Here is a 21729-nt window from a genome sequence, read left to right as displayed (position 1 = left end):
AGTCCTCGGATGGGCTTGAACAAGGTTTTTAGCCCGTGGGCTTGACCTTGAGCCTAAAATCCTGGCTCAATTTTTTTCGGGCTGGGCTCGGGATTTGTCAAAATAGCCCAACCAGAGCCCGACTTAGTCCGACTTTTGTATAACTTTAAACCCTAAATAATCCTAAACTGACTAACCCTTCTCACTCATCTCATTTTTACTTGAGGCGAACACTCTTAGAGGCGAACTCAACACTGACGCCACCAGTGAACTTCAGCGGTGAGTCCTCTCTCTGTCTCTCTTTCCCTCTCTCTCTCTTTTCATTGTTCCATCTACTCACTGTCAGAATCTTAGGCTCACTTGATTTGGGAGCATTTTTTGATGAGAAATTCGATGTGAAGAAATGGATCAATGTGGTATACCAATCTTAACACCCTCAAGACCCAGTGGAGAAGCACTTGGCAGATCTAGAAATGAAGTTGCAGATGATGTCAGAAGAGATTGTTGCGTCTCTAGAGGAGTAGAGCAGTGTTTCTCTCCTTCGAGTCCCTCATGCTAGTCGTGATGTCATTCACCTCCGCCATGACGCTATCTTTCTCTAGAATTTTGTCACTGACGTCTTACTCAAGCTCAAAATCCATCATCTATTCTACTAAATTTTTTGAATTTTAGTTCGTTTAAAATAACAGATCCAAGGTGGAATTTTGGTGGCATTTCTCTTTGGTTATTTAATGCAAACGACCTGAATTGAATTTGATGGAGATTGGTATGTATCCATCCAGCCCATTTTTTTTTTACGAAAAAATAGGAAAATCCCATTTCAATCCAATATGGGCTAGGTCAGGCTTCGGGTTCGGGCTCGGGCCTGAAAAAATCCTATTAATGAACAGTAAAAACCCATGAACAAGTCTACAACGAACTAACCTAGTTTGATTAGTTAAAGATGACTCCAATATTTGAAATGGGATTTAGTCAGTGCAAAGCCCGCTCAAACAACCATCATAGCCGCATTGGGAATATCTCCCCATGAAATAAAGCATAGAAGTACGGAGATGTTCCCAATGTAAAACTGTAAAAGCTGTTCGAATAGTATTCGAATGGGCCTTATTGAAGCCGATTTCCAATATTTCAACAATGGGAGACCTTGGATTCCATCATTGTCGGGTCATATACCACATTTAAATACATCAATAATGCAAAACCACCCACCACATTTAAACCCTTACTCATCATGCAATGCGTGTTTATTCTGTCAAATGCCCTTTTTCACAAGCAGTTTGAAAACAGGATTCATGAAATAAAACATATAAGTACGGAGATATTCCCCATAGAAGGTCATAAAAACTGTTTGAACGGACTTTGCTCTGAATGAAGCCGATCTCACCCGTTTGGTGCACAACTCAAGTTGGGTTAAACCGTTCTTCTCTATCACCAGAACTCAAGTTGGTGCACATCAGGTCAATATGTTCTTACTGTAGTAAGCAACAAGCACAGATAAGCCTTAGTAATTTCAGTTTTGGTCAGCTATGGAAAGCATGAAATAAATTGCTTCTTCAAAAGATTCCACCAGACCTTTTATCAGTGGTTCATACAATCGATGAGCTTACATATTAATTCCCAACTATTTCTTTACGAATCGCACCCACTTAAACAATAATAATGTTTAATGTGGGGCCGTTTAAACATTTACTAACACGTGTCAAAGAACTGTGAAGTGTGAACTAGCATGTCGTGCGGGGAGATCCCGTAGAAGAAACGGAGTCAGCGAGAAATTGCCTTGAATGTAACTATGTAATGTAAGAGCTTTAGTACTGGACATTGGTATTTTCGTTATTTCCCAAAAAGCCAGTGGCAAACTGGATCCAAGAAAAAAAAAGCCAACGAGGCAACGACCCACAGTTTCGGTTACCTGCCGCGCGTAGCCTTCCACCTTTTATTCCTTTGCCAGCCTTATGTTTTCGCTTCACCTGCAGACGGCAGACCCGAAACCAGCAAAAGAGGAGAGAGAAAGAGAAAGAGAAAGAGAAACCGAGAGAGAGAGAGAGAGAGAGAGAGAGAGGGTGTCTGAAGCAAGCAAAATGAAAAGGGGATAAGATCTGTCGCGAGAGAGATGGATTCCAGGAAATCAAGCATGCATTCTCCTCTCACCGTCCGAAGCTCCACCTATTTTCTTTTCTTCTCTGTATCTCAATCCCGTAGAACCCTAATCGGCGCTAACCACACCTCCGCTCGCTTCTGCTCTCGCTAGGGTTTGGGTTTTCCCCCGCTCACGGAATACATATCATCCTTTATTCTTTCTTTTGTTATTATCATTGTTTTTTCTTCCTTTTTTTTCAAGACAACAGAAGACATCTTCTGTCAGTGATGGAGCCTGCAACAGGGAAACGAAGCTTCTTGAGAAAAATTCTCGTTCGTGCTCTTTTCCTTTGTGTTTTCATTTTTCTCCTTCGATTTGCATACGTCGTCACTATCAGGGGTGGATCTTGCGATGCCGCCGACTTCTGCTTCTTCTCCGCTCCCGAGAACTTGAACTTTGCCGGTAGTGGTGCCGTACGGATCGGCGCCTCCTCCGTTGTGGTCGACAGCGTGGGATCTTCTTCCAGCTCGGCTCTTCGTGACCTATGGACTAGCAAAGAATGGCGCAAGTCCGTTGACTACTATTCTGCCATCTTCCAAGATCTGATCACCGAAGGCTATCTCTCACCGCAGTCCAAAGCTTTATGCATCGAAACGGTGAGCGGACAAGACGTCTTCGCTCTGAAGGAAGTCGGTGTTCTCGACGCAATCGGAATCTCTAAGAAGAAATCCCCGCCGTTGGTAGTCTCAGGTCAGGCCTTTCGCCAGCCGTTCGAGGAGAATACCTTCGATTTCGAGTTCTCAGGGGCTGGTGGGCTTGACCGGTCGGTTCGACCGCTGGATTTTGCTTCTGAGGTTGCTAGGACGCTTAAGCCCGAAGGGATTTTGGTCGTCCATACGGCTTCGGCTAAAGACATGTACAGCTTCAATACGTTTTTGGGTTTGTTCAATTGTTGTACGTTGGTCCGATCGCGCGACTTTGGTGGCCCTGATTCTTCAATGCCGTCTATTCGCGAGATCGTCCTGAAGAAAGAAAGTGGAAAGATTCTTAGCCATGGGGCGCCGAAGAAGCCCGGTGGCACTTCAGTTAATAAGTGCTCTGTTCCGGGGTACAAACACGAACTGATCCGGAAGGCAGAGCCATTGATAACAGGGGAGCCGTTGAAGCCTTGGCTTACTTTGAAGAGGAATATAAAGAACGTAAAGTATCTTCCTTCCATGGTCGATATAAGCTTCAAGCAGAGATATGTTTACGTTGATGTAGGGGCTCGGAGTTACGGGTCCAGTATTGGCAGCTGGTTCAAGAAACAATATCCCAAACAGAACAAAACCTTTGAAATCTATGCCATTGAAGCTGATAAATCTTTCCACCACGAGTACAAAACTAGGAAGGGGGTCACTCTCTTGCCGTACGCAGCGTGGGTCAAGAATGAATCCTTGTTCTTTGAAATTAATCGAGACCCAGGTCATAAAGGTGAACCGGGAGGTAGAGGAATGGGTCGGATTCAACCAGTTCAATCTTCTACTAATTTTGTCGGAGACATAGATAAGATTCGTGGTTTTGACTTTGCACATTGGTTGAAAAACGCTGTCTCGGAGAATGATTTTGTGGTAATGAAAATGGACGTGGAAGGAACAGAATTTCATTTGATCCCTAGGTTGTTCGAGACTGGAGCTATTTGTTTGATTGATGAGATCTTTCTCGAATGTCATTACAATAGATGGCAGAGATGCTGTCCTGGCGAGAGGACTTCCAAGTATCAAAAGACTTACAGCCAATGCTTGGAACTTTTTACTTCTCTCAGAGAGAGTGGAGTTCTTGTTCATCAGTGGTGGTAATTCATAATTCCCTTGAACATCTTCTGTAACCTTTTTTGTTTTTTGTTTTTTTTTTTTTTATAGATACTTGTCAATTTCACAGTGGAAAATTTGTATCTCGTTCTTTTCTCCCTCTTGAAATCTTTTTCTCCCTTCATGCAAATGAAAACCAACATCTTGGGATTTTAACACTTATTTTGGAGAATCATTTTAATCTTGTTTTTCATTCTTATTGTCTTTGTCGTGCTCTGACAGTAAAGGGATAAACACAAATTTTGTTGTTTATGGGATCATTGATACATTGCTGGACGATGAATAGACACCAACAGATAGCTTGAAATGATGATGGGATATTGATTGTTCGTTCAGAAGGTGGTAAAAAGAATACGCAGGGTTGGCAATTGGGAGGGTTTGATTTGCACTTCAGCCCATCCATCTAACCCGCCTTGACCTAACCCTTTTAATGCATAAAGTGACCCATTTTTGGCCTTGATCCTCCCAAATTTTTGTGCTGGGATTTGCAGTTGTTATAAGGAGCATAGCCTGGCTCAGGTCTGATCGGACCCGCCCCTTGACCCTCAAGTAAACCCAAAAATACATCAATAACACACACACACACACACAGTGGACGCCATGGCCCATGGTGAAGGAGAGAGGAGAAGTCAATGAGTCTGGGGGTGGTCTGCTGGAGAAGTGTGTTTGTCTTACTCTAGACCTTTAAAGGACTAGAAGGCCAGGTGGAGTCCACTTTTTTGAAGGGGAGTCTAGTGGTTCCAATTTTTTCAATTGAGTAATAAAGGCTAAAAGCCTTTTTAGTAAAAGTCTGGGGCCTCTGTCTCCTATTAAGTTTAAAAGGTCAAGGAATATGAGTGGGGGAAGAGGCATGCTTACTGCTCGAAAGGGATCAGGATCGAAGTGGATCTGGATGATCACCAAATTTGTGAGAGATGCTCAACTGGAAAATGGAATGAAGTATAAGGAGCTTGGTGAGTCTCTTTCTGTTCAGCCTTCCGTTCCTAGTCTGCTGGCAGCAAGTTGCGTGGGCATCCCTGATGCTACAGTGGTGGCTGAACATGAATCTTCATCCAAGGAGGTTGTTGAGACTTTGGGGAAGCCCTATTCTTTTGATACTTTTCAGCCAGGTGAGTTATGTATGGACGGAGGTGTTGAGCTGAGCTCTCAAGGTTTGGAGATGGGGGGGTTGGTTGGTTCCATGGATGGAGTAGAAAGAGAGAAAAGGGATGGGGTAGAAGGAGATAAGTTGGGAGGGAGTGGTGGGGGGAAGATAGTGGTCTGTGATGAAGCTAAGGAGATTGGGTGCGCCAACATGGCTCTGGACAAGACTGAGTCAACTGAAAATAGGGAGGATTTGTCAACTGCTCAAGTGTTGGTAGGCAAGCTGGGTGTAGACCTGGGTCGTAGGAGTAAGGAGTTGGTGAAGTGCAAGTAAGATGCTTCAGCATTGACTAAGAAGTAGATGTCGGGGGAGGAGTCAATTAAAAGTGAAGGGACAAAGGATGCCAGTCAGGAATTTAAGAAGATGGAGGGGGAGGTGGTGTCAAAGGGGGAGGAGTTGAATGGAGCTTGAAGGTGGGGGGTGACAAGCGCGTATTGTCCAAACTCAGAAGGGAAAAAGGCTGAGTTTTGAGAAGATGTGGGATGTTTGAGGAGGACGCAGGTCAAATTTGGGGGCGATTTTTTGGAATGTGCTTGAAATTGAAATACAAAATTTTAGCAGCTCTTAGTATTGTCACTTTCTGCTTTGAGAAGATGTGGGATGTTTGAGGAGGATGTAGGTCAGATTTGGGGGCGATTTTTTGGATGTACTTGAAATTGATATGCAGAATTGTAACAGCTCTTAGTATGGCACTTTATGTTTTTGTGGGTGTTGTGTTGTTGTCGAGGTGCCATCTTGTCACCTCCTTTTGTAATCTTTTCTTTTAATGAATTTTTATTATTACTCTTCAAATCACACACACACACAAACATTAATTATTTATGCAAAGTGTGAACTATCCAGTTTACTAGGAAAATAGTAGAAGAATTAAGGCCACTGTTGTAAGACTTGAACCAGACTGAATGGTTGGTTGGATCGATGACTCACTGACCTTTCTGGGTTTTGGTCAAATGATGGTTTTCACAGTTTGAGTGGACACTTGACCCAATGAGCTTTTTGGTTTTGTGTCTGGTCCAAGTTTTACAACATTGATTAAGGCATGCATGCATACTCTAGGATACCTATATAAATTATATGGGTCTGACAATGCTGAAAATGTTATCATACCTGAAAATTGATGACTTCCATATTCAAAGTAGATTGAGTGGTTACTTATTACTTCAGGTTCAGGTAATTAAAAGCTATTGTTTGAACTGGAAAGGGAGTGCCTTATTTGAAAAGTGTTTTATGTCTGCCGAAACATGCATTTGTCATCTGATGTATTTTTCTTGATCAAACATTCTCATTTTTGCCTACCAGCTTGGACTTTGGATTATCTGCAGGTGGATCAACTCCTAGATTCTAGAGATTGATTGGTCATCAGCTTTTTTTCCCCTTTTGAAAAAGGTAAAATATGGATGCGTTTTGTATTACTGTATCAGAACCAAATTACAATAGTCCTGAAAAACCAGTGAGGGCTGTACAGGAAAGCTATGGAAAAGACCACCTCATCACATAATTCCATTTAAACAAAAAGTTTTTATTCTTTTCTTTTTTAATGAGAAAGTAGAGTAAGATGGTCGGGGTACATGCATAGAAGACCATCAATAGAACCTGTAAGCATAGTTTCCTAGATGCCAAGGCGAGACTAGGTGACAGGGGTGGGGGGGTGCACTTAGGCATTGATGGATCTTTTTTTTTTTAAGTAAAACAATATATCCTAGGATAGTTCCCTAGGTTCCATAACCACATTTCCTTAATAATTATCCACAATTTTCATAAGAAAAGTATAAACTCCATGTTAAAGTATAGAAAATCAACATATCCATGAGAAGAAAAGGAAGAAAGAAAAGAAAATTCAGAAAACATAGGGGCTGAACCCCCATTTTTGTTATAGGAAAAGATGAAAAGAAATGGTGGAGGAAGATGTGGAAGAAGAAAATGTGTTGATTAGACAAAATTGTAATTTCTTCCTTATTGGTTCAGGTTTTGAAGTCTTTGAGGGTTTAATACAGCATTTAACAATGTCTATGTTGATTAAACTCTAACAAATAAGAAAATAATAAAACGAAATTAGTATATAAACACACAAAATGAACATTTTAGTGTAATATGTCTATTTTATAAAAGTATTTTATAGCACAATGTACAAAACTTCTTGGCGATTAGGTGAGGACCATGAGGTGAGCCTCCAAGGGCACCTTGTTGCTTAGGCATTGCCTTGACAACTATGCCTGTAAGAAGTGATTTCTTGCAAGTTGAAGTGGCTAGAGAGCTATGGGTAGACCAAAAAGGACATGGGTAGAACCGTAGAAATAGCGTGAAATGAATCAAGTGTCTATGATTTAACAATGGACATAGCATTAAACAGAATGATATGGCAAAACAGGATTCATGTAGTGGAACCCATATGGTTGGGGTGGGTATAAGGCTTGGGTGAATGATTATGATGATGACACAAAAAGAGTTTCTTTTAGAAAAGAGTAATATAAGGCATTCCTTTAAATTATTTTTGCACTCCCAAGAGAATGACATGCCTTTAATCTTTCTAATAACCAGTTCTTTGGACTGAGCTTTGTTTTCAAATGTTCTAGCATTCATTTCCATCCACATTGCCCAGCAAACAGCAAAAGGAGCAATTGTTATTTTTCAAAAAAGGGGCATTCTCACACCACCTTCCTTCTACTCAAGTCTGATAAGTGTCAGTACTCTAAAATGCTTCAACTGATTCTGGACAACAGTCATCCACCCTAAAGATTCAATGTTCCTTTAAATAGTTTATGCACTCCCAAGAGAATGGCATGCCTTTAATCTTTCTAATCACCAGCTCTTCAGACTCAGCTTGTTTTCAAATGTTCTAGCATTCATCTCCACCCACACTGTCCAGAAAACAGCAAAAGAAGCAGCTGTCATTTATAAAAAAAAGGGGCATGTCTGCACCACCTTCCCTCTCCTATTCAAGTCTGATAAGTATTAGGACTCAAAAATGCTTCAACTGATTCTGGACAACAGTCGTCCACACTCAATGTTTTTCGTGAATCTGCAATGCAAGAAAACATGGTTCACTGTTCCATCACATTCATTGCACCACACAATCACTACTGCCCACCACCACATTGGGATATCTTCTAAAAGAGGGGTGCCAAACCACTGCCCTGCCCCTTTACAGATCTCATCAGCTTTGTTTCCAAGCTGGCGAGTTCAACAGCAATAACTGCAAGAAAAGCAGATTGACTAATTATTGTGAGAAAGCCATCATCAACTTCATTTCCAGGTTAGGAACTCCACAATTTACACACTTATTCTTCTTTGGTTATTCTTTTCAAATCATAGAATGCTGATGTTGGATTTAGTAGAGCATTTGTCTTGGTTTTTCTTTTTATTTAATCCCTAGATCGTGTATTTACATCAGGGATTTTGATTAATTAACACTCCAAGAATTGAGGGAGAATCACTTTACTTTTTTTTTTTTTTTTTTTTTTTTTTACATTTGAGGTTTTTTGAATTCTTATTACTTGAGTTACTTTTGTCATTTTAGCTTGTTCTTTGATGCTTTTTGAAGATAAATATTTGTGTATTCACCCTTCATTTCCTCTATAAATTTGTGTAGTTTTAGGTTTTACAATTTATGATTAATGAACTTGGTGATATATGGACAACTGACTGAACTTGTCATACCTTTGAGGCCTGTAAAGGTATTTGCCATCTACATGCGAGACTTTTTACCATGTGCTGTTTTTTCCTCTCTATGCCCGCCTCTATCTTTTGCTTACTAGTTTTTCCCCATTGGAGTGTTATGTTTATGTCACTGGAAGCTATTTAATTAAAAGAAATTTTTTATGCTTCTCCTAACCTTGCACAGGAATACAGAACACAAGAACAAAAAAGAATTTTGTGTTGATAAAAAGACAAAAGCTATTAGTTGATTTCAGCCAAAGTTGCTTGTCAAAAAAAAAAAAAAAAAAGAAACGCTGAAATTTTCTTTTTATGTATATATAACCTATAAATAAAAGAGAAAATTCCACTTCCCCAGTTCAATCGATGTTCAAATCTTCAAATGTCAAGAATACCTTTTTCTCTCGATCAAAATATCATCAGCTTTGTATGGAGCAGAGTGTTGGGCAATTTACAAAAAGCATGTAAAAAAAATGAGTGGCGGAAATGTGAATGCGTAGAAAGGATAGGGTCAGAAATGAAGTTATAAGGAGGAATCTAGGAGTAGTTCTAATAGCTGATGATAAAATGAGAGAAAGAGGACTGAAATGGTTTGGTCACATGCATAAAAGACCTTCTACAGAACTTACTTTTTCATAAATGACCTTCGATTTTATTAATTATGATATGAAGCATAAGATGTACATATATACAAAACCCTTTTTGAGAGAGAACTTCTATTGTCTCTCCCCTTTTCTCCACAAAACATTTGATCTCTCCCATCCCTTGCTTTACTAGCTTGTCTGCCATGCAGCCCTCTGTAGCCATCCCATAAGCACCTATAATTTAACAATGGATATGGCGCTGAACAGAATGGGATGGGGAAACAATAAGGCTATGTTTGGTTTGAAGGAAAAAGTAGGGAAAGGAAAGGAAAGGAAAGGCAAGAAAACCTTTACAAACCTTGTATAGGTTTTGATATCTTCCCCTTCCATTCCCTACCTTTTCCTTCAAATCGAACATAGCCTAAAGGATTAGATGATGGTGATGAAGCATCATCAGTTCTTAGAGAAGGAAAAGAGGAAAACTTCGATGGGTTAAAAAGGAGATGGAAAAGAGAGGGGAGTTATTTTAGGAGGGCGATGATTGGGAGTAAGGGGGAAGACATTGGGACTGGCGAAGAGGGGGGGGGGGGTAAGTAAATATGGAATGAGGGTGGGCTTGTGGTGACAGAAAATGTTTCAGACTTTGGGGAGAGTACTCGCAGGGCTGAGAAAATGCTCAGGGGATTCTGTGGTTGAGGCAGAAGGTAATAAACAAGTTATTGTGAATCTTTTTACTAACTTGAGCATCTAAGTTTGAGAATCTTTTGCCTGTAAATAGGTTGAGTTGTATCTACTTACTAAAAGGTTTTGCCCTATTGTATTTGTGCTATACTGTAATATCATCGATCTTCTATGGTTATAATCCCAAGAGACATTGCCTCTGTGTTCATGTATGTTGACTATGATGCATTTTCTCATAAACCTATTAAAATATATAATCTAATGCATATATACCTCATTGAGATGTTATAGTGTTATTGATGTATTTTTGTGTTATGCTAAAGTATTTATAGTGTTTCTATGTATATCCATGCGTATCTATGCACATCTTAATTTGTCTCCGATATGCATACATATCCAAGGTGTATGCTGATACGTATCTTAAAATTGCTTTTTTTGATATATTAGGCATTTTTGATACTTTGAACCTTGCTTGGGCACATTTGCTTTGTTGTCAAGAAAACAAGATCAAGAAAAAAAGACATTTATGTAGTTTAGCATATTGAGCCCACATTGATCCTTGCAAAATTTCACTATTTTCCATCAATCACTATATTGCTAAATGAAGGTTTCCTAGCATTAATGATGCCCTGATGAAGCTTGCCCTAGATCTTTTGTGCTGATATTGTACACCCTCCTTAATTCACAGCATTTTTCATTATACATTTACACTTAATTATATTAGGATTAATTACTTATACCCTGTATTTTTGATAAACTACTTACATATACCCTGAACTTTCATAACCAACTTAAATATGTCTTGTTGGTCGGTCCCACATAACACAAATAGGATCACCCTTATGAATCGTTAGTACTTTACTACAAACTCTCATAGCCCAAATTCTACTAGAAAAACCAGAACCCACATAGTTGTTAAAAAAGGGGAAAATGTGTAGTTTGCTTTCTCCTTGTAGCCTAGAATCTAGCTCATCATTTGCAACCACCAAGATTGTCATCTCTTTGTGGTTGTCAACTAAAACACAATAATATTGGCATTACACCGGTGACCGCTACTAATTCAATTGCGTAAATGAGACAATGAAATCTAAACGGGAGAACCTTATTCAATTGCGTAAATGAGAGACAATGAGATCTAAATGGTAGAACCTGCATTCTAGAGATTAGTGGCGAGAACCTAGATGAACAGAGATGATTACTAAATCCCGTCCTTAAATGCAGAAATTGGTTCCAAAATCTGAAGCCATCATAGAGAATAGACAAACAACTACCAATAAATTTCTCTGTAAACAAACGGCTTTAGTGGGTCATTGTATTGGTGCAACCGTCCAAATTTGTTGAATGTTATTTATTGCATTAGTTGAATGCTCAGAGTTGGATCGATCCATGGGGATGATCTCTAAACAACTCTCTGTAGACATCATTTGTCTACTGTGGCTTCAGTTTTTTTGCAAGGTTCATAGTATATCGTATAGGAGCTTCCTAATACAACATTGCAGAGGGTGTATCAGGGTTTTGACCTGTTTAAGTGGTGGACAGGTCCCTTTGAATCAGATTTTTGAAAAAAAAAAAAAAACTATTGTTACTGCTGAAGCATATTGGGCGTATCCATATTTTGAGCCTTGGTTTTTTGAATCAACTGTAAACAAATGGTTAGCTGTAATAAGAGTAAGGAGAAAAAAAAAAAAACGAAAAAGAAAGAAAATGGCATGTTTTGAAAGTTTAATCAGTAGTTAAAGACAATTCGGTCTTTTAAATTTAATCAGTTAGGGTTAACGGTTGTAGGGTCAAGGAATGTATAAGTTATTTTCGAAAGTTCAGGAGTAATTTCTTAAATGTACAGGCCTATAGGGTATATATAACTATATAAGTAATTAACGCATATTATACAGGATTTTCGGGGTTGCCCTATTTCTATTATATAATGAAATCTCGTTCTATTCCAGTCATACGATCAATCTCCCCCCCTCCCCCCCACCAGCACCACCCTACCAAAGTTTGACCTTAAATCTAACCGTCATTTCTTTTTCTAAGTTACCATAAGTTGACTTTTCCACAAGATTGGTTTATAATGTTCTCTAAGATTTAAAAAGAAGGCAAAAAGGCCATTGAAATCAAGAAGGCTCAGTCACTTCAATTAGTTGAGCGTCTTATTTGAGTTGTATAATATTTTCATAGAAATGACGATTTTGGGAGGTTCTCTAGTCATTTTCTTCCAACTAACCAACTTGGTTGAATATATTCCTAAAAAGAATTCATTTTATTCATTCTCTTTGGACAAGCTATTGGTAAGAGTCTCTTTGCATGTTAAGTACTTCGATTGATATAATGGAACAAAGTCAGTAGAAACAAATAGGCTCCAAGGGTGGTAGCGTGTGAACTCTTATCATCTTTCTGTTGAAATTACTATTTGGAGAGTGCCACCCATATTCATACCTCAGTCCTGACCTGCTACAAGGCTTTGTACGTATTGGAAACTAATCAAGAAATTGAATATTTGTGGTTCAGGGCTTCTACAGTCCAACTTAAACTTTCTAAGTATCAAGGTTAAAATCAAAAGAGAGGAAAAGCATATTACAAAATAGGAACAGAATTGAAAATGATTTAGAAAAATGGTGAATGAGGGACTGCCCAAAGTACTTCACTTAAAAAACCATAATTTTGGTAGGAACAGAATTACAAAATAGGAACAGAATTGAAAGTGTAGCTTTTGGTAGGACAGTTAGAAATTAACTTCAAGAACCTTTACATAAAAAACTATAATTTTTCTTTAACTCTAAACAAGGGGCCATTATCCAATCTGGGTTCCATGTTTTCATGGTAGTTAGCCCATGACGTACTATTTTTTCAAAATCCAACTCACCAGTAAATTATGTGTCATTCTTGGGAAAGTCTCCCGCCCTAATGTCTCCCCATTCCCCTAATAATCAAAGGGGGTAAAAGATTTAAACATACCCTGGATTTTCATAAATTAACTTAAACATACCCTGATTTTGTATAATGGACTTTCATACCTTGTGACTCTTTTACCATTCATTTTCTTTCAAATTTTCAAAAATAACCAATGTCTCCAGTCATTTTCAATTCCATGGTAATCCTAGGGTAGTCTTGCAAAACTTCCTCAAGCTCTTGAAATTTAAATCCCTCTTATATGGTATTTATTCCATATTCTCTTCTCCAACTAACTTCCCCTTCTTTATTATTATATTTTAGCCTCAGCTAGGCTGAAAAGTCAAAAAGCTTGCATTCAAAATGCTTTGAAAAGTGATCTGATTAATGTTACCAGTCATTCTAATTATGATCTCGCTTTAGGTTTTTCTCCTTTTCTTTCTTTTTATCTCGTTAGTTTTCTGTTTCTTCTTTTTTTCCTTTTGTATCTTTGTCTCCTGTTGGTTGAATGATGTTTTTTTTTTTTGTGGCTTTCTTCTTGAGACCTTTTTTTTTCTTTTTGCAGCACCTCTCGTCTTTGGAGTTCTCCACATTGCATCTCCTAGGTTCTAGGTAGGGATAATGGGAGGAAATCTCCCTTCTTTCTTTTTGGGTAGATTATCAAGTATGTGTTTGGTTTTGGGTAGATGTGCACAGAAATCGAAGTCCACTTTTGCCATTCTTGACGCATAAAGAAGAGCACGAGAGGAGAACTGCTGAAGTGGTGCCTAGGTGGCAACATTTATTGAATAAATGCCCACGGAACCAAACACCCTGCAAGGCTCTCATCTATTAAAGGAAAAATAGGATTTAAAAAAATTAAATGAGTTCACATGTGACGGGAGGGTATGTTTAAGTCCAGTAAGTTAGTTCACAAAGTATATTTAAGTCTAATTGAAAAACTCAGGGTATGTTTAACTATAAGTCAATTTATAAAGACTTGGGGCTTACTCGTTTCCTCTTAACTCTTATCTCTTAAGAGAAATCTTTTAACTTTAAGAGAAAATGGTTGTTCGTTTCCTCTTATCTCTTATATCTTAAAGAGCAATCATCAAACTTTTTGTTTTCTAATGATACCCCCAAAAAAGATAAACAAAAATTCTCATATATGGGGTCAATGGATATTTGATAATTTTTAGAATTCAAAACAACATACAAGCCCTTAGGGTATTTTAAGTCTTTTACCCTAAAAAAAATGGTAAGAACAATAGTAAGTACAAGTAACCTAAAACATTGATTATGTTACCTAAAACATTGATGGACCCATTAAGTTTGAGGAATATTTGTTAATTCCATATGCTCAACAAGAAAAATGAATTTACAATATGAAGAAGAAATTTGTTGTTGATTTTGTGAATTATTGTTGATTATTTTGGAGTGTTTGATAACATGGTTCTTTTATTTTTCAAAACAAAAACAACTACCGCATCGAAAGCAAAAAAAAAACTATATAAGTTTGCTATGTGGAAGTTATTTTGTTTTAAAAAACAAAACCAATCATGTTGTTAATACCCCGAAAATTTTCATTGGACTTTGAACTAGAATTGACTTACATATTATATATTATTAACAAAATGAAGTAAAAGTAACTCTCAAAGAAACTTGAACTTATGAACCTTTAACACAAGGATGGTACTTAAATCAACTTTATCAATAATCAATAAGGATCCAGATTCGACTTGGGTACTTGGGCAGCCCTATTCCTCATCTCAGTTTGTAGTGCAAAATTTATTTGTACTAATGTAAATGCATAGGAATGCAAATAAATTAAGTGAAAATTCTGCTTTACTTTTGCTTCTGATTTGACTTTGTCTCGTCTTTTTGAAAAGTATAATGAAATAGTTTTCACATTATGCAAAAGAGAATAGAGGTAGGAGGAAAAAATATTTATTTGGGTTATTTGGGACTTCTTAGTGATGTAGAAAGCAAGATGATGTAGTCCCACTCTATATGAGAGAATTGAGATAGGAACTAGGAACAAGGTGATGCAAATTTTATATTAGTTTTTGGGATACAAAATTTGCACTTCCATGAGCACAGATAGGGGTGGCCACGAGACGAGCTCTTTACAAGCTATTCGAGCTCATCTCGATTTCAATCGAATTTCGAGCTGAGTTCGAAACCAATTTCCAGGCTTGTTTGTTAATCAAGTCGAGCTCAAATAGCTACATACATTAATTCTTAATTTTTTAAATATCAAATAAAAATATTATATATATATATATATATATATATATATATATATATATATATATATATATTTATAAAACATTTTTCTCAAGTTGAGCTTGAGTCGAGTCGAGTTCAAGCTTACGAGCTTTTGAATTGAGTCGAGCTCGGCTCGAGTGCAAGGTTCTAGCTCAAATGGAGCTTGAGCCTCAAATAGCTAGCTATTTGGTTTGACTCGGCTCGAATCTACCCCTAAGTGCAAGTGAGATAAAAAAGTATAAAGTCTATATTATATAAGAATGCAAATCATAGTTACAAACAAATATATGTAAAAACTAAATCAAGTGCAAAATTTGTATCTCATTCAGATTTGCACTGCAAACAAATAGAGTCTCGAGAACAAACTATACTATTCTAGGTCTGAAATAGTCAAAATTCAAATACATGTTTTTTGCTATTTTGGGCCACTGAACTTATACATGAACCAAATAGATATTTCATCCATGAGACAATCTTTTCGAGTGGCCAAGCCAAATAAATGTTTTTTTGGTCTCTTTTCGAAATAGAAATAGGCCATTGCATAGTCAACATTTCAACCATGGTGCTTCCTAGGGGTGAGCATGGGTCAATTTGGTTCGGTTCCATGGAAGAACTTGGAGCCTACCCTATAGGGGTCAGTTCCAGGTTTTTGAAACCTGAACTTACTTTGTGAAGGTCAGTTCTAAGCAAGGTTCAAAGTATCGACATGTATCGGTGCGTATCTGTCGATACGTATTATTTTGGGACCTCTCTAATATGCCCTTACAGTGGGTGTATTGGGGGTTTGATTGGTTCAGGGGGTGGAGGAGCTCTAAACCGGCCCCCTTGAACCAGTTTTGAAAAAAAAAATAAAGAAAAGGTATTGATTCACTCGATACACCCCTATGGGTATATCGGGCGTATTGATATTTTGAACCTTGGTTCAAAGGTCAATTCTAACCTTGGTGGTTCCAGGGTCTACTTGTAGAACCTGTTCTTTCTTTACTCTCCCCCTTCAAGAAAAAAAGAAAAAACAAAAGAAACATGTCCTTAAAAAACTTGATTTTCAATAATGATAATATATAGTTTAAAACTTATATTATTTTTACTGATTGAATTGAGTAATTTAATATGTAGATTATCATAACATATTAATATATGATTCAAAAATAACTATAATTTAAATTTTGTAAGTATCACCTTTTACATTACTTATTATATGCATTCAATTATTATAGTGAAAACAAATGATCAAATCACAAAGTCAATGGTCAAGTGAGAACATGGCCTTTATAACCATGAGTGTTTGGGTTCAAATATTCATATCCTCAAAAGTATGTTAGGGTTTATTTCAAGGCAAGTTCAGTTCCGAGGCCAGTTCCACCAAGGTCAAGTAAGATTGGTTTATCAGGTTGGTTCGGGTAGGATAAACCTCTAGACTTTGGAACCAACCGGGGTGGGGATTGGTTCCAAGAATTTGGAACCAGACCCTACCCTGTAACAAATCGGGTAAGTTTGGTTCCATTCGGTTTTCGATAGAAGCTACCCATTTGCTCACCTCTCTAGTGCCTCCTAAACTAAATCTTTCCTTCCCATCTCTTTCGATTGGAGACGAACTTTCTAAAAGCACAAATAACTATTGGGGTTGCTCCCCTTACCTTAAAATTCTTGGGATAAGTGGACTGTAATTCACCTCAGAAATCTGAATTGCAGCCCTCTCCTAGTCTAATAGTAGCCTCCTTATAAACCGCATCCTGCCCGTGAATTTGGCATCAATCCATGGGCAAGATTCAGTCCACCCCTAGAAATCTTACCTCTACCCTAGAGGTGGACTGAACTATAAAAACCCCTAAATTCTTTTCCCTCTTGGTCAACAGGCCAGTGGTTCAACTGTTTGGGTTAATGGGCCAACCTGTGATGTGTCATCAATGTAAAAAATCTCAAAAAAATAAAATATACAAAAACCAGATAAGCCACTGAACGGGTTAGATGGTTCAATGCTTCTATCATCCGGGTTGACAGGTCATGGACCAGGTCAACAGATTTTGTAACGTAGCAGCAGCTTAGGGGTTGATTGATCAAAACCAGAATCTTGATCGGGTGGGTCATTGATCCGACCATCCATGTGACAATGTTTTTGAACCTTGTAATTCTTTGTACTGAATGAGGAGCCGTTGCTGTTATTTTTTGGCATCTGCAATCGGCGTTTTCAGACTTCGACTGAATCGATCAGTGGTTGAGTCATTTAGAGCAGGAACCAGATGAGCGACTCCGAATCTGACAACATAGTCTTCAATTTATACCAATCAAATTAAAGTTTTCTTAGAGAGAGGGAATTAATCCCTCTTATTATATTTGGTAATACAAAGAATACTGGTATAACAACACAGATTCTCAAACCCAATCCCCAACACAAGGAAGCAAAGAAAGTCAATCTCAAGATCCTCTCCCTGCTTTTAGCATTATACACCGTATACAAGATAATGAGGGAAAAATTAAAGGAAAATAAAAAAGAGAGCACGCTTTCAGATTACATCTTCTGCAGCTTATCACTGAGAATTTGGCCAAGTGTTTTCAACCAAGTTTTCCTGCTGTTGCTTTCACTGTGACATCTCTGCAACAAAGGTATTAGAAAGAGAGATAAAAAAAGTAGTCCATGAAGGTGGCTTCTGCAGCGCAGCTCTTCTGCAATCCATTCCCTGCAGATATGCATAAAGTCATTATTTCAAACATCAGATCTTGATATCATAGGAAGTCAACTCATTACTCAACTGTTTGTCATATTAATGAACCAACAAATGAAGAAAATCAGCCATCAGAGATAACTTAAAGGTAAATATGCCAAATTTTCTTTTGTGGGCTTCAGAGATTAATTGTCTAGCTTTGGCCATAGCTACTGTCAATTGGGGGCTTACCAGAGAGAGGAAGGATGTGGTTTTCTTTGCTTGGGTAAGGGAGCTTCAGAGGGCATGAGTAAAGTGGAAGAACAGGGAGATTGTCACAGTTGCAGATTTCAACCATATATCCATCAGGATCGTGGAAGAAGAGCTGGTCCACCTTAATTCCACTATCTTCAACCACTGCAGTGACATAATCAATGTTCATCTTCTCCAGTTTCTTCATTACCAGTCGCATGTCTGAACACTGGAACGAAATGTGGTTGTCCTTTGGATTGATTACTTCTTTCTTCTCGGGGACATCGTCTGGTGAGTTGCACTGAAGCAAGTGAATGCCAATTCCATAATTGAACAACCTGCACAACAACCACAATCCCCTCAGCTCAGCCACATTAAATCTGTAACTTTGAGAAGGCACAGAAGCATGGAAATGAATCAAATAGAATGAGAAATAAATTCTTTTCTTATATATATTCTCGTATTATGACCATAATTGAACCAGTCTAGCAACAAGAAGATGCCTAAAACTCAAAGATGAAGCCAAAAGGCCCAAACTGAGTTGCACTTTAGCTATTCAAGGTTGCAGCTGACGCTCTTCTAGGCTGAACCTTAAGGTAAAGTTGAAAAGATTGTAAGAGAGTGCGAGGTGCAACCCTTAATACCAGGGATTCTTAATTTTATAGGAAGCATGGTCCGTAATCCGTAATCCGTAATACCAGGGATTCTTAACAGATAATGGATTCGGACAACAAAAAAACACCACAGAATTTGTGAAGAACAACACAATTGCTCCCTTCTGCATAAAAAACTAAGCTTGATAGGGGTATTAGGGTCCTTTTACTGATAAGAGTAACCATCTACTAAAATAGAATAAATGGTTGGCCAAATCAAATGTTCAATTTATTCCTTATTATTTAATTATGTTCTCTACCCTCAACTTACTCCATCATCCAAACTCTTAGATTTTTCGTATATATATACATATATATATAATTAAGACCAAATAATCAAAACTAAATATAATACCCAATTGCAATAAAGATATTCAATTAAAGTCGGCCATTGCAAAAATCAAACAAAACGTGTCTAATAACAGAAAAAAAAAAGAAAGAAAGAAAGAAAGAAACAAAATGCCTAGTTTTGAAGGAAAACTAATTCAATGCAAAAATCTAAACAGTTGTTAGGTAACTAGGAAAAGACTTGGAAGAGGAAAATCAATTTTATTTTCGAGATGGGGATGGAGATCTTCTCACACCTTTGGCTTTACATGTCTAGTTCTATGCTGTTTTTATTTTTCCTCTCTCTCTCTCTCTCTCTCTCTCTCTCTCTCTCTCTCTCTCTTTCTACATAGAGTGACTTAAAGAGGAGCCATGGAAGAACAAATTAAAGCCAAGGGTGTAAGTAAATAGTTCAACTCTCAGAGTATGATTATCATTTCTCATGTTGCAAAGAGAGAGCTGTTAAAGCTACTTACACAGACCATTCAATCATACCATTCTGCTCAATCCACCTCCTTTTTCCTCTCTTTATTGTACACCCCATTTTTGATAGACATAACCCCCACCACTAATTATTTTGTGTTCCCAGATCGGCACTTTCTTTTCCTTTTTCTTTTGAAAAAAAAATCTTGGCTTTTCTGCTCAAAGTCATTTAAGAGGATAAACATAATCCTCACTACAAATTATTAGGCTGCAGAGGTTTTTCTGCTAGAATTGGGCCAAAACAAGGTTTGTGTTAACTAGATGCCGATAAGAAAGAAAAACACATCCTGTTGTGGGCCAAAACAAATTTGTCTAGTCAGACCTCTATTATCAAGCAGTTACTGTTACAATTTATGGGATTACACTAAGTCTACGTTAATAACAACCTCCCTGGCTCCTTCCCCTGTCTCCACCTCCATCACCCAGAGATATTGAAGGCCCAAACTCCAACTGGATGATGGCGTGATGCCGATTCCGACCATCCAATCCATTAGAAAATTAGTTCCAAGTTAAGTTTATATGGAGCTATATAGGGTCCACTGTCAAAGCACCCTCTGTAAGAAATTTGCAGCCAAGACAACATGAAAAAAAACAAGCAGTCTGATACAGAAATACAAGAAAACACCACAAAAGTATTAAAAGAATAAGAAAGATAAAAACGGATATACCAAGCTCCTTCGAACTTGAAGGAAGACGGCCGCTTGATCATCACAAACCCCAATACCTCTTCGTAAAACCTCACAGATTCCTTCACCGATCTACAAACGAATGATACATGGTTCAGCGCCAGAAGAGGCATTGTTTCTGTAGATGGACTCGTCACCTTCTCCTCTTCTACTTGTACTACTCTCTCAACCTCTCTTCCCATCTTTCTCTCTCTCTCTCTGGCAAAGTGTCAAAGTATCGCATGCTTTCATAGTTATATATATAAGTTCGGTTCAAGGAAGTATTCAAGTAAATCATTATTAAAATGAAATACGAATAAAATATCTGATACTGTAACTGTAGAGTCGGAGTCATATTACCATTTACTTCGTAAAATTTACGGCCACGTCATTAAAATCCTTGTGAGATTAAGTCAACCGGCAATCAGGGCAATATCAATATTCAGAACTGATGTGGTGTTTCTTGATTGACCCAGTAGGCCATGCAAGAAAGTAGACATTTATCGTCCAGTAGTTCTTTATTAGAACCACGCTTGGCTCTCCTGCTTTTGCTTGGGTGTCACTGTCTAAACCGTGTCTGATCTCTCCGAAAACTCTGACTCTCTGTTCTCTGAAGTGGGTTAATGTGTAAAGTAAACGACGAAAACGTGCAAAATGGAACCCATTAATTAATGCCCATCTCTTATGTTGATCAGACGGTTTAGATTGTTTCAGCACGCACCGCCCTTGTACGTTTTCTGGAGGACGACTGCGAACTTCAAACAAAAATTTTTAGAATTTGATTACGGGGAGAATGACGGTTCAGCCCAGCGTCAGAATTCATGGGGCAAAGTGTGCCAGATCGAAATTGATGTAAATTCACGGGCGAGAGTGGAGTAATTAGGGGTATAAACGGATTGAATTTGAATTAGGTCAGGTAATATTTAAATTCGAATTTGATTAGAAAATTGATATCCAATGGATATTGAAAATTAATATCTGAATTTTAAATTGATTAAATATTTGAATATTCAATTCAAATTTAATTAATTAATTATTTTAGATAATTAATAAATATATAAAATAAATATTTTATTGATATATATATATATAAATATATAAATTATTTATATAATTAATTATTATATATATTATACAAAATATTTTATATATTATATATAAGAATTAAATAATCGGTTGAATTCAAATATTTATCGAATCAAATCAGGTCATATCTGAATTTGAATCCGATTAACTATTCGGTACGAATAGCATATCTAAATTCGATTTGATTATGTCGAATATCGAATTCGAAATTCGATTTTTGAATACCGTTGACACCCCTAGGGGTAATTGACCTTGTAGATCTACAGTGGAAATTGGATTTCGGGCTTGTATGTATTTCTCCATTGATTACATCATTGATTGATTTATGAGAAACTACATGCCTCTCCCTGTGTTTGGGTCATGTGCACAAAATTCAGTTAATGCTATTTTGGTATTGGTTATGAATTTGCAATTAAGGAGATGCTTTCTAATGTGGATAAAAATTGGTGGATATGGATTAATCCACACCACACCCATATACCAATCCACACCACAACATAATTCACGGGGAACCCA

At 37.7% G+C, this 21729-nt stretch overlaps 2 protein-coding genes across 2 annotated transcripts; one reads left to right on the top strand and one right to left on the bottom strand.

The window, feature by feature from the left end:
• Nucleotides 1-1928: 1928 nt before the first annotated feature.
• On the top strand, nucleotides 1929-4068 carry LOC148874218 (uncharacterized). The gene has a single exon (XM_088966850.1). It carries the CDS (start codon nucleotides 2344-2346, stop codon nucleotides 3892-3894), a length of 1551 nt encoding a protein of 516 aa, XP_088822976.1. The 5' UTR covers nucleotides 1929-2343; the 3' UTR covers nucleotides 3895-4068.
• Nucleotides 4069-17360: 13292 nt separating this feature from the next.
• LOC148874217 (glyoxylase I 4-like) lies at nucleotides 17361-20394 on the bottom strand. The gene is made up of 3 exons (XM_088966479.1): nucleotides 20131-20394; nucleotides 18000-18337; nucleotides 17361-17783 (listed from the first exon to the last, which is right to left on the bottom strand). The coding sequence occupies exons 1-3, from the start codon at nucleotides 20328-20330 to the stop codon at nucleotides 17713-17715; spliced, it is 609 nt and encodes a 202-aa protein (XP_088822605.1). The 5' UTR covers nucleotides 20331-20394; the 3' UTR covers nucleotides 17361-17712.
• Between the last annotated feature and the right edge of the window lie 1335 nt (nucleotides 20395-21729).

The sequence above is a fragment of the Nelumbo lutea genome, chromosome 1, assembly GCF_056320005.1.
Source record: "Nelumbo lutea isolate HS-2025 chromosome 1, American lotus-T2T, whole genome shotgun sequence".
NCBI lineage: Eukaryota > Viridiplantae > Streptophyta > Magnoliopsida > Proteales > Nelumbonaceae > Nelumbo > Nelumbo lutea.
Note: the sequence above shows the minus strand (reverse complement) of the source record. Positions and strands in the feature narration are given on the sequence as shown.